Source organism: Cyanistes caeruleus, chromosome 1 (assembly GCF_971803275.1).
Source record: "Cyanistes caeruleus chromosome 1, bCyaCae1.hap1.1, whole genome shotgun sequence".
In the NCBI taxonomy this organism is placed as follows: Eukaryota; Metazoa; Chordata; class Aves; order Passeriformes; family Paridae; genus Cyanistes; species Cyanistes caeruleus.
In genome coordinates this window covers 122,950,565-122,963,468 of record NC_141701.1, presented here as the reverse complement: position 1 = coordinate 122,963,468, position 12,904 = coordinate 122,950,565, and the positions used below count along the sequence as shown (strand labels likewise).

Below are 12,904 nucleotides of genomic sequence, written 5' to 3'. Positions count from 1 at the left end.
ACAGAAGATATAATCATAGACTCACAGAGCTATTTGGGTTGGAAGGTCTAGTTCAACCCACCTGCAATGAGCAGGGACATCTTGAACTACATCAGGTTGCTCAGAGCCCTGTTCAACCTGACCTACAATGTTTCCAGGGATGGAAACATACCTTTCTGGGCAACAAGTTTCTGTATCTTTCTCTACATAGTACTTAATGATGAAGAACTTCTGAAAACTTGCTTTCTGCTTACTATAAAGGAACAAGTGTTTGCTAAATTACTAAGTAATAAGGAAATAAAACTCAAACAGTTAGAAAGAGAGAGAAGGGGGAGACAAGAACAGCACAATATAGTTTTTGTGAAAGACTCCAGTTCCCCTCTTGTTTGTGACTTGACTGTGCCATCTCAGGCAGATAATTTTCAGTTGGGTTTTTGGTTTCTTTATCCACCTCAGTTTATTCTATATGCCAGAAGATAAATTACTTTTTTGTACCATTGCTACTCAACAGACAAGCCTTTGGAAAGTAATTGATGAGGAGGGAAAGAAATTACTTGATAGAAGGATTTGTAACTCAAAGCATTTAACTCCAAGAATGACTTCATCAGAGATGACTTTTGGCAAGTGACATACCAAAAAAGAACTCCCTTTATCAGTGCTTCTCTCCAGTGGACTAATGCAGTCTTTCTACAAAATTTCAATAAAACGGGCAATAAACTCCTCTATTTTCACAGAAATAACAACCCAACAACTTACACTATTGTTCAAATAAACCAGTAACTTCTTTGATCTAGAGAAAAAGTTATGACGATATTGGAAAAAAAGAACTGCCAAAAGCATAAATGAAGGAATTATAAACCAAATATCCAAGGTTTTTATTCTATGTGACTCGCCCTAAATGTCTCTCACTCAAGTCATTTAACAGTGAATGGCAGTGAAGTACCTGAGGCCAGAAAAAAAATCATCCTCCTATTTAAGCAACTCTGTATCATAACACAGAAATATTTTGTTGCAAAATTCTGTATATTTTTTTGCTTTCAAGACAAGGGAACCTTCAATGCTGCTTTGATATAAATAAAACTGTTCATATTCAAACAATTAGTATATTCCACCCATAGACTAATGAATTTTCAAAGTATTTTTGTGCTGATTGTGTCAAAAACACCAAAATGATATGGAACTGAATAATGAAACATTTTTACTAAGCACAGCATAGTACATATTACCAGACAGAATGTCAAAATAACTTTGAAGGACTGCATTCATAAAACCACATTTGGAAAACATGGCAGTAAAAAAAGCAGCAGGCACAAGAAAGAGAGAGAGAGAGAGTATATGCAAGATTACTTGGTAAAAATCAGAATGTTCATAGGATCCAGGTTTTGACTTGGATTTCAGGAATTCATATTTTGTCCAACCTTCTGCTCAAAGCAAAGCCAACTACAAGATTTGACCATTTTGTAATATGCTTTATCTCCAGTAAAATTTTTATGTGCCAGCAGTATAATTTAATTTGCTTTTGGTATGTCCGAAGATATCTAAAATATAGAGTATGTGCTTTTATTCCATTAGAGATACAACAGCTGACTAGTCTCACTTGGAAAGCACTGTTGGTTTTACTTCTGCCTTTCAGACACTGAAACAAAACACAAACTTAAATGAAGGACCCAATTCACACAACTGTCTCATTTGACTGTCACTTCACTCATAATTAGTCTGATGCACTCTATCAGTATTAAATCATTGGTTAGGAAAAATGGGTATCACTTGTTATTTGACATCTTTTTGCTCATTTTAAGCAGGGAGAAAGCACCTTGGAGGAATGCAAGACACAGACTCCTCAAAGTGAGATGCAGCACAAACAAACCCAGACTCCACAAGCATCTAACTACGCTGAGTTATTTCACACTTGTTTCACTGCACTAATGGGTATTTCTTAAGTCCTCTTTTGAAACTGTTAGGTAACTGCCTAATATGAAATATGCCTCTTTTAGACTGTGCTACTATTTCCTCAATTGCAGTCACAGGGTTTCACAGGTGGACAAAACACAGGGAGTATTTACACATCTGCCTCAAATCTGTGACATAGGATATTACCCACTGACTTAAAGAAACTCCGAGACTACTCACGGATCCAACATACAACTACTGCTTGTAAGTTATCACTATTTTCTTACTGCACCTTGGCAATCTTGTATGCAGCCTCCAGAAATTATTTGTCTTTAGCATGAAGCTTAGAGACATCAACTATCATAACCAAACATTTCACACTTCTGTTGAAGTTGGAGTGAAACTGTAATTTCAACTGAAAGCAGCATTCAAGTTAACAGCTCAGAAGGCTCTAAACTTACCTTTCACTCAACATTGTTTTAACACAAGCCTGCAGACAACTGTTTATCTTGCAGAGCCAGTTCATTATTGCATCATCCTGTACGTTCCTGACACAGAAGTTATATATGACTTACGAAAAGGCAGATCTAAGCCTAATTTTTAAGCCTCCCTGTGTGTATGTAAACAAACAAACAAAAAAACATAGACAGGTATACAATCCTCCATCAAATGTACCTTAAGTATTCTCCTTAATGTGAGGTATTCACTATATATTTGCTAATAAGTATAAACTGCAGTAGCAATCAAGGAAACCTATCAGCACCAAATCTGGTGTTGTAATGTAAAAGTACGTTCTACACATTACATCCAGCCACAATTTTGATGCTCCGTATTACAACTGATTTCTGTAAAATCAAGCATTTGAACATTTATCATAGCCTCAAGAAAATCTCTAAGTACCAAAATTACCCCAAAACTATCAATAAAACTCTGATGAAAAGAGCATCTTATAAAGAACAAGTATCACCAGATTATTCCTCAGACTACCACAAAATAATTTCATGTTCAGGTGAATTCAGCTTGTACTTGGTTCATGGAAGAAGTAAAGTTAAAAATATTATTTTCCATACAAGTAAGCAGAAATTTAATACAGAAACAGCAAACAGGAATCACAAGCAAACAACATGTTTGGTTTTGAGTGGGACTCATCTCTACTTGCACTGCTACTGAAAAGTTCACCTGCACTTGATAATGCTACTTTAATGCAGTGGCAAAAGAGAAAACACAATTGTAGAAGACAAACAGATTTTATTTGGTGAACAGCTTCAAATAGCATTTCATAAGTCAGCTAAAAACAAATACTTTCATATTACAAAACTTAAATCCAGAGATTAGTGGAGACAGGTCAGTTGAGGAAAGTGCTGTGTCAATAGTCCATACTCAAATCAGATGTCACACTAGATTGCAAAGATTTCACAAAAACTCCCGAGATTTTATTCTTTTATAAAGCAACCAGAGCATACATACATGCATACATACTAAACCCAAAAAAGTAACATTAAAAAAAGTTTCAGCATGTAGAGGAAATTTAAAAACCAGAAAAGCTTCTCTAAATCTGCTCTCAAAACCCAGGACATTCTCCACAACCTATATAATAGAAGCACTGAAGTCTATATAGCATCAATAATCTTAGCCATCCAAAATGAGGTTTGATTAACAAAACAGAAACATTAGCTAACTGCTGACTTTTCCTTTTTCAGTCTTAACCTTTGTACTTTTCATCTGGAGCAGTGACCTTGCTTGAAAGTTTAGGGTATATGTTAAGACTTATCTTAAAATATTCAAAGACTTAAGTGAAAAGGCCACTTACCAAACAAGCTATGAAACAGTTACAGAAAAAGTTCTGCGACTAGAAAACATACTGCTGAATCACAAGGCAAATTTCTATGTGCTACTGATAATGCTGAACATTCACCCCCTTTGATAGACAACATGAAGTGTAGTGAACCGACAGCTAAAAAAGAACAGGATGCTTCAGTCAGAATAGCTGTGAGATTAAATTTAACATAATTTAATTATTAGCAATCTTTGGCGTGAAGTGTTTATTCTGATGAGTGCTAATGCATTAGGCCAAGATATAGCTAAACTTTTGAGCTAACATGATGCATTGAGGAGCTCCTAGAAAATCTACCTCTTGGCTATCAACAACTTTTTCTATAGTAAACAGATGCAGATTTAGCCAGTTAGGAACTCTGAACTTAAGTCCATCAACCAAAATGATGTGTCTGCTGGGTATTCAGAAAAGAAAAGAGCTGAAAAGTGGATTCCACTGCTGCTCTGTATTCATCTATGCCTTTCTAGAATTTTTGCTTAAAGAGAGACAAAGATAACCTCTACATCCTTGAAGGACTGCAAATCTAGACTTTTGTAACAGTTTGACTTTCTTAGACAGGCAACTTTGTGATCACAAGCAAAAGTGGAGAGACTACAGATCCAGTGATGGAAGACACCTAAATAGTGGTGACAATCTTGTACAGAAAAGCAAGAGCTACCCCCCAAAACAAACCAAGACACACAAGTAGTATAGAAAGGAATGGTTATTAATTTCCCAACAGATGATATTAGCCAGTCATATCATACTCGTGTCTCACAATGAAGAAACAATACTTCAATCAAACTTTCCATAACCTATTAAAAAATTCGTATTTCATAAAAGAAAAATATCGCATTTCACTTACACATTGCAGGATTTGAATGATAAAAGCAGGCTCTTTTACCTTGAGAAATGGGCACAACTCTTATATTAAAACTGATTATGTCTAACCAAATTATAAAATCTGATCTGGAAGTTAAGACCGGAAAAGTTTCCTTACCTTAGGGATCCCAACTGACGTACAAGGGAGAAACGAATGTTCACACTGCTCAAGGTATTTTTCTGAATTGCTTTTTCCAAATAAAAGAGTAACCACAAAACCCCTAAAATGGAAAAAGAAAGACCAGGTAAAAAAACAGCCACATTTTCTCACATCTAGAAAATATTTAACAGCAAGTTTTAAAATGACAATACATGACAGTCCTCACTGTTCACTCTCATGCTTTTTCACACTGTAACATGCTGCTCAAAATAACTGACACAACCCTAAGTATGAAGTTTCCCAGTCTTGTATTCTCTGTCTTGATATATTCTTACCACACAGAAGATCTATACAGCATTGTCTATTCTACAGTGTGCCTGCTGTGATGGCACACTGCCTGTGCTCACAAATATTAGCACTTGGGAAGAGGGGTACATACAGAAGTTGCTTTGGTTGCATTTATATGAAGAGTCTCCATCACTATGCAGAAATAAACTCTGTAGGCTGCTCCACGGTAGTGTAAGCCACAAAATCACAGTCCAGGAATAAACTGATGCAGCAAGCATAACTAACCACTGCATATGTTTAGACATTGTGCTTACCCTTGCTAGAACAGCAAGAATTTATTTATAGCTTATGACACTAGGGCACAAAACACATGAACATCAAGCTGGTTTTACTAGGAAATAGATGAAAAACTAGTGTCTGCCCCAATTCTAGAATAAGCAGAGCATGTACCCTTTGAAATATCAAGTAATGAAAATAAGAAAATAGATTAGCCTTAGGAAGACTAAACACACACAGCTTTTCAGACAAATTTCAAAGCATTCAATTTAAAGGCCAGCTGACCAGCATTTGTGACCACAGGAAGTCACAAAGCTATTCCAGGCTTGAAATGTGCTGAAGTAATACATTCTTTTAATGTAGATAGCTGTTGATATATGATACTCTCACTTACAAGATTAGAGAAAAATCCTATCCAAGCTAAAATATGCCATTTAAAGGTTTTAATTCCCAAAATTAATAAATTTCTTCTTAGAGCCCTCCAGAGGCCCAGCAATTCAGAAGCTGTGAGGTTAATTCCATGAAAGAGGGGGGGAAAAAAAAAAGCTACAGAAATTATCAGTAACTTGACAACACAAAAGAGGAATTCACTGGGTACTCTAACTCCATTACAGCCATCTTTACTTGCCATACAACAGCAAGAAATAAAAGCAGGCTTAACTGCCCTCCTGTTCCCTGTAACTTAAAAATCGCAACACCAATCAGAGTTCACAGACAAGAACTTGCTTAGAAAAATCTCAATATTAGCTTCACTAATACTTTGCTTCATTTTTAATTATTTAAATTTGGATTTTCTCTTGATTATCTATCACTTTTCTATTAGAAACCTCAGTTGTCTTTTGAAGAAAACAGTATACTCAAGTTCAGCCTAAAATCAACTTTAAATTCAAACATCCATCAGCCAGTTGCTTATCTTCTTTTATTCAAAAGGAGTGAAGCCTTGGAAATAACCACCTATAGATTGTATCTCTGTTTTCTCACAAATATATTGATACTTTTAAAGTTAATGACTCATTCAAAAATACTAATACTACCAATATGGCTTAAAAAAAATGCTAATCTTCTAAGATAACGAAGTATTTTCAGTTTTATGCTAGAAATGCTAGGAGCTTCTTCTTCTCTATCAGAAACTTAACACATTTTCTTCTCTAATGTAAAATCTTCTGAGCATTAGAGAAGGATATATAGTCTGACCATTCAGGGCATCTGTTATCCAACCTGAATCTTCTGGTGTAAATGCTTATTTAATTCATCGAGAGGATTTTCAATACATGAATGAGAAATCATTTTAGTCTTTTCTAAATGAATGGAGCAGAAAAAGATTGTATTTTCCTTCATTTTTTAAAATTCTTCCAAAGATAACTGGATGGGCAGCTTTTTCAAGGGCAGATTAAAAACAGAACAAAGGTAACAGATAGAAATCCACAGATTATCACTTTCCCTTCAAGTCTGAAAAGCAACAGTCTCAGCTGAAAATTTTGTGAAAGTCAAAAAGCAGCTACAGAACCATTCCTGATTTGGTCAGCAGTTACAATCATTAATGGAGCCAGACAGTCACATACATATGAATGTGACTGAGTATCAATAATTATGAGATTTGATGACAGAGCAAATTCTTTTAAATGGCAAAGCAATTGATGATCCAAGAAATTTCAATTTTTGTATTTGGCAAAACTACCATTCACGTAATTTTTATTTCACTTCCTTAGGGCTGAAAGAGGGAAGGAAAGAGAGTAAGACAAGAAAGACACTCAGCAGGAAAGGCAGATAGTAACAGACAGGCTCAGCACTCAGTTAAAGGGGTCTACACCAGTACTTGAAGGAAAGGAAGAAAGACTAATACCACCTTGTAATATTCTATACAGGTTAAGTAAATAGTATCTATCTTTAGCCTTCTGCTTTTGAGCTCAGTTCCCTAAGTGACTGAGTTACCACATCCAAAAAAGGCTAACATTTTATAAATCAGTCTTGAAACAAAATAAAATTAAATACAGAGAAATTGTGATTTTGAACTTTTATTCATATGTACAAATGGTTTCAGTATTCTTCCATGTACACCAAAAACAATAGTACATTTACTACAAGACATCTGTGCAATCATAGATTTGAATGCAAATAAAAAAAAATAATTAGCACTTAATAGGAGTTAAACAGGATAAACAGATTGATTACATTGACAGAGATTTGGCATTACCATTCTCTTCCTGCACAGCTCACTGATATATTATTTAAATGCTTAGGTCAATACTAACAATGCAACCAGCTGTGATTCAGCATTTTCTTCAGCTAAAACTGCAAAATAGCACAGAAGCTGGACTTCCAGCTACTGGAAGTCAGAAACATTTGACACAGGCCACTTCTTTTTTTTGAACAAAATATAAAGACCTAGAAAACTGTGTGACAAAAAAATTCAACCTCAAAAATCCATGTCCAAAATTGCTATTTTGCTCCAGAGAAGGGTACAGTAAATATTATGGACACCACTATAATCCTGAACCAAAACTAAATATATATATATATATATATATATATATATGATGTTATGACATATAATTGCTAATCATAGGTGTAAAAGTTACTTCATAACAATTTGTTTCTAACAGAAGCATGACCAAGCATTTTGTGAAACTTCAAGGGAATTAATTTAAAAAAAAAAAAAGCAGGCAAGAATACTTTAGATGTAAACCCATTTGGCCTAGTTAGCACTCCTGGTTCTATGTGCTGAATGTTAAAGTAAGTGTGTCACTCTGAAAAAGATTAACAATGTAAAAAAGGGCCAGATCACAGCCATAGCCAAGATGTTCAAGTAATGAAGTGATGACATTCTACTGCAAGGGCTGAGATTTCACATCTATATATGTAAGTAAACACTCTGCTCTAACAGATACACTGCCACTAGATGAATTTATCCTTAACAAGACCAATGTTTACTGACTAGCTACAAAAATGTATCAAAGCAGCGCAATAACCACAGCAAAGAGATATGAGAGCTGACTTGATAATGAATGAGCTGAGGCACCACTTGCAGTTTAGTAGTGCCAAACTGTAGCTGACTTCAGACATGCTCTGAGACCCTGCTTTGACTAATAGCTTTGAAAAGCCAAACAACTGAAACTGTGCAAGAATGAAGGATAACGTCTTAAGAAATTATTATATCCCATATTATTTCCCATAATGGAAGTACAAAGAAATGGTAAGACAAAACAGCAATCAGATGCACTCTTGTCCTTTGGATGAACTCTGACTTTTACCCTGGACAAACAGATAGTAAAATATGCCAACCATACCTGTATCATGACTTAACAAGACAAAAGCATTTACTTCAAGTTAGTTTTACTTTAACTAAATCCTTTTTCTAACAGACTTCTCAGAGTTGAAATACCAAGCCCAATATAGTTGAAACCCAAATGTAGCAGCTCTAATTCTAGCTACTAAACTCTATTACATTTTTGATGAGATATACAGGAATAAACATACATTCTGTATGGTATCAAATAAGAGGTAAAAAGAATATCCCATTCTTAGATATTATTAGACATTTTAACTTGCCATCAAAATGTTTTAATGGTTACAAGGCAAACATCATAATATACAATGTAACAGTGGTGCTAAACTGCCCCTGCTTGCTCCCTTCCTGCCTGTATAGATAGCATGGAAAGTCTATAGCTGCTGAACTGATCTACTTGTTCAAAGTGTAACATTATTTCCAAACACACAGGACAACATCTACTCCCATGGATCAAGAACCTTAGAGAGAAAAATGAAATTGGGATAGAAAATTAAATGTAAGTACTTTGAAGTACCTGGGAAAAGAATTGACACTAATAAAAAGTATGAACTAAAATTACCACTGGTTTTATGTGACCAGTTATCCTCTAACATCCACTAAAAATAGCTAAATTGCGATTTCAATTACAAAAGAATTTGCTCATAAAGAGGTGCTCAAATGTGAAAATATTAATTATATAAAGCCACTTCAGATTTTCAGAGCAACCTCTTTGCTAATACACTCATTAAATTTTTACTTTCACAGCAAATTAAACACTAAGTAATATACTTACCCACCCACAAAGCAGAGGATATAAAATGCAAAGTAAAATATAGCGAAGGGTCCAAAAGTTACCAGAAAAAGCACAAGGCCAAGACTTCCCCATCCCCATATGGAAAGACTGGTCTGTAAACAAGAACATATAAAAAAGGAATAGTTAATATTACATTCATACAAATTTAAGTCTCCAGAGCAATACTTGTAGTTTCTATAATGTTTGATACATTTTAACCAGATATAATTTCTGCTTGATGAATTTAAAATTACCTTTGTTTTCAAGAGTACATTGCTATCAAATATGTCCCCTATTATATTGTGGGCCAGTAATCCAGTTTAGCCAACATTAGAGCATTTTTCTTTCAAATACTGCTCATCTCTCACTTCAGATAAACCTATCATCCTTTAAGGTGCCACTTTTTTCTCTTCTATTCTCCTTTTGCACACTTTTTTTTTCTTGAGATCCCTCCTCCTCACCTCTTCCCTTATCCCCACCCTGTTAAAAGGTCTCCAGCATCTCTTAGGAAAAAGTAGGCTTTATGATAGAATAGGAAGAGACAATGCAGCCTTGTTTTACACATCCAAACATGTTCTTTTCTACAGCCAAGCAATGCTGTTTCTTCCCTAGATCAAAGGAGGTACAAGACTAAAAAAGTGTCCCTTTCTCCAGTAAAGTCACAGGCAGGTCAACAGGGGCACCAAATAATTGGCACAAATATAATTTTAGTCTTCCACATAAATAAAAGGGAGGGAAAATTCACAAACTGATACTTGGACAGTGGCAGAGAGGTAAGGGTTGTTCTAAAATCCCATGATGAAGTCAGTGACAAGAGCACATGTGGGGCTGGTGGGATTTTGAAGGCTGATGTCTGGCATAAATGCAGCAGGTGAAACTCCACCTGCACTGGCAGCTACCAGAAGTATGAAAAAAGCAGCAAGATTCCCATTCTTTTGCCAATAGAGGTTGCAATGTATGTATGAGGTTGCATTTATATATACCCATGTATAAACATACATACTTGATCTATCCTTCTATCTATGTAGGCTATCTATATAGTCTGTCTGTACATACATGCATGGTAATCCAAAAAAGCAAGGCAAGGGAAAACCTGACTGATCTGAGCTCAAATAGTTTTTAGAGCATCACAATTCTGCAATGCAGTCAACAAAGCTTATATAAATTAATTCAATCTTGTCACTAGTTCAATATGGAAAGCATGTTTCATCCAAGTCCCAAGAGTGTGAAATACAAGGATGACAAGTATTTATAGGCCACCCAAACTGTTCCAGCTCTAAGGTTCTCAATTTTTTTTTTAATTTCTTTTTTTCTTGGTTGCTGTTCTTGTCTAATTTACGCCTTTCTTAACAGTGATCAAATGACACCTTGATGGGAACTCAGACAACTGTGTCAACAAGTGACACTAAGAAAGTATTTAAATAACTTCGTCTTGCAGTTTGACATTTAGAAAACAAATAGAGGTTGAACACCAGATTTGCAGGGAGCCCTTTTTTAGCTTTTAATACAAAGGAGGTACAGCTCATTTCTCTCAAGGAACTATTCGGAAGTCATCTCTTCCTCTTAGGCATAGGATTAAAAAAAAAAAAATCAACTTTTTCAAAGAAAGTTTTTAAAATCCTATAGACAATGAAAAATAATATAAATTAAGACTCCTATATAAAGCAGCTTTGATTATTTTTTGACAGCATGATCAAAAAAAGCAAAATCACAGTTCTGAAGAAAGACTGTTTAACAGATCTAAAATGTAATAATCAGAATTATTTAATTCTTCCTAGTTAAATGTTTAATGGAACACTGAGATGAAATTCTATTTTCTTCCTGGTTGAACTTTCTTAGCAGGAGATACAAGTTGTACTGGCTTTGTTCTTAGTGTTTGAGGCTGGGAAAAATTAAACATACAAGTATGTAGATGAGTGTAATTGAAGTGCCGCAATAAAAAAAAAAAAAAGCATTGCAAGTTATTAAATTCTCTTTAAGCTGAGGAATTGCTTTAATAAAGAATATAAACCACTAAATCCACACAATGAAAATACTGAATTGGCAGTACTAAAATCACAACCGAGTAGAAGATTTTGTTGTTTTGTTGATTCATAAGTAAATGCGGTAGATACTTGTGGCCTTCCAGTACATGGAGAGAAACTATTCACAAGGACATGTAGTGACAGAACAAGGGGGAATGGCTTCAGAGACTAAGTTTAGATTAGATAGAGGGTGAGAGGGTGGTAAAGCACTGGAACAGGCTGCCCAGAGAAGCTGTGGGCATCCCAACCCTGGCAGTGTTCAAGGCCAGGTTGGCTGGGGTTTTGAGCAACCTAGTCTAGCAGAAAGTGTCCCTGCCCATGATAGGGGGGTTGGAAGTAAATGGTGTTTAAGGTCCTTTCCAATCCAAACCATTCTAGATTCTATGATAAACTCTTTGGAACACAGAAGGAGACACATACCAGTTGAAAAAAAGGAAGAAAAAAATCCTGGCAAGTGCAACAATTAACTAAAACATGAGATCCCATTGCACATCTACATTTCAATACAAAAAGAAGATTCAGCATATTCATAGCCTCAGAAATACATTTTAAAACTTCTGCAGAGCACTACAAGCATGATAAGGAAGATATGCACACAGAAGATAGCATTTAATGATGGTCTTTTTATGTCAAAAACCCATTATGCTTAATCACATCATTCAAAAAAGTTTAAGTTCTAAATATGGGATAAGCACTCTAAATGACTTAATTAAACTAGATGGATGTATAGTCAGAGTTGGATGAATGCATAATTAACAAAGAAAGCTCTGTAACTCTAATAAATAAAACAGTGACCTTTTGTCCTATGCTCCAGTTTTGCAATTTAGCATATGGGTACAGAGATTCAAATCTCATTTGGTATTTTAATAGGATTTCTTAAAAATTGTACAACTTGGTACACTACAGGAAGTACAACAGATATTGGCCCAATTCTTGTATATTCTAAATAAGTGGTTTATAGTCTTACAGATTTTGAGATATTCAAAGGGATTAAACCATCAGGATGGTACCCTTTATGCTGACTGTAAACAAAACTTTCCCTAACTCCACACTTCTTGAAAGGACTTCAGCAGTAAAAGTCCTAGGAAAAAAAAATAAAGCCTTAAGTTCTTTATACATAAAAGCCAACTGATTTTGACTAGAATGTCCAAACATACACAAATATGACTATACAGTTGGTCAGTATGAAAACAGTTCAGGTATTTAAATTCAGACCTTACAGCTTATTTCCAAATTTCATTTATAATGTTAGTTTTTTATAAGTTTTACAGATTTAGTGAAGCTCTGTTAGCCTTACTAAAGTTAGCTGCACAGTGAATGCTTACAACTCCTAACACAAAGAACAAACCAGTCTTCTGAAGAAATGGTGTAATTGCTGGTCTTTCAGCCACAGCTATCCAGACCATTTATAAGAAGCTGACCTGCCCTACATTGGCAGGGCAAACTTCCAAGCTGACCTGGCATAGTGCTGTTCACTGACTTTCAAGGAATTAGGGACAGTTACCTAAAGGCCGAAGAGATACACAGGCCTCCGAGCTGCAGTAGACATGGTTGGGTATACACTGTGTGCATACACGTGGATAAAGAACGT

General features: G+C 35.2%; 1 protein-coding gene across 6 annotated transcripts in view; it reads right to left on the bottom strand.

The window, feature by feature from the left end:
- SNX13 (sorting nexin 13) overlaps positions 1 to 12,904 on the bottom strand; it is a 114,123-nt gene that overhangs the window by 35,193 nt on the left and 66,026 nt on the right. For all 6 annotated transcript variants that reach the window (XM_086855093.1, XM_086855119.1, XM_086855113.1 and 3 more), the window contains 2 exons: positions 9,290 to 9,402; positions 4,683 to 4,785 (listed from right to left, as the gene is read on the bottom strand). In XM_086855093.1, the coding sequence (XP_086711219.1) occupies positions 4,683 to 4,785; positions 9,290 to 9,402 (216 nt within the window). The remainder of the gene's footprint in view (positions 1 to 4,682; positions 4,786 to 9,289; positions 9,403 to 12,904) is intronic.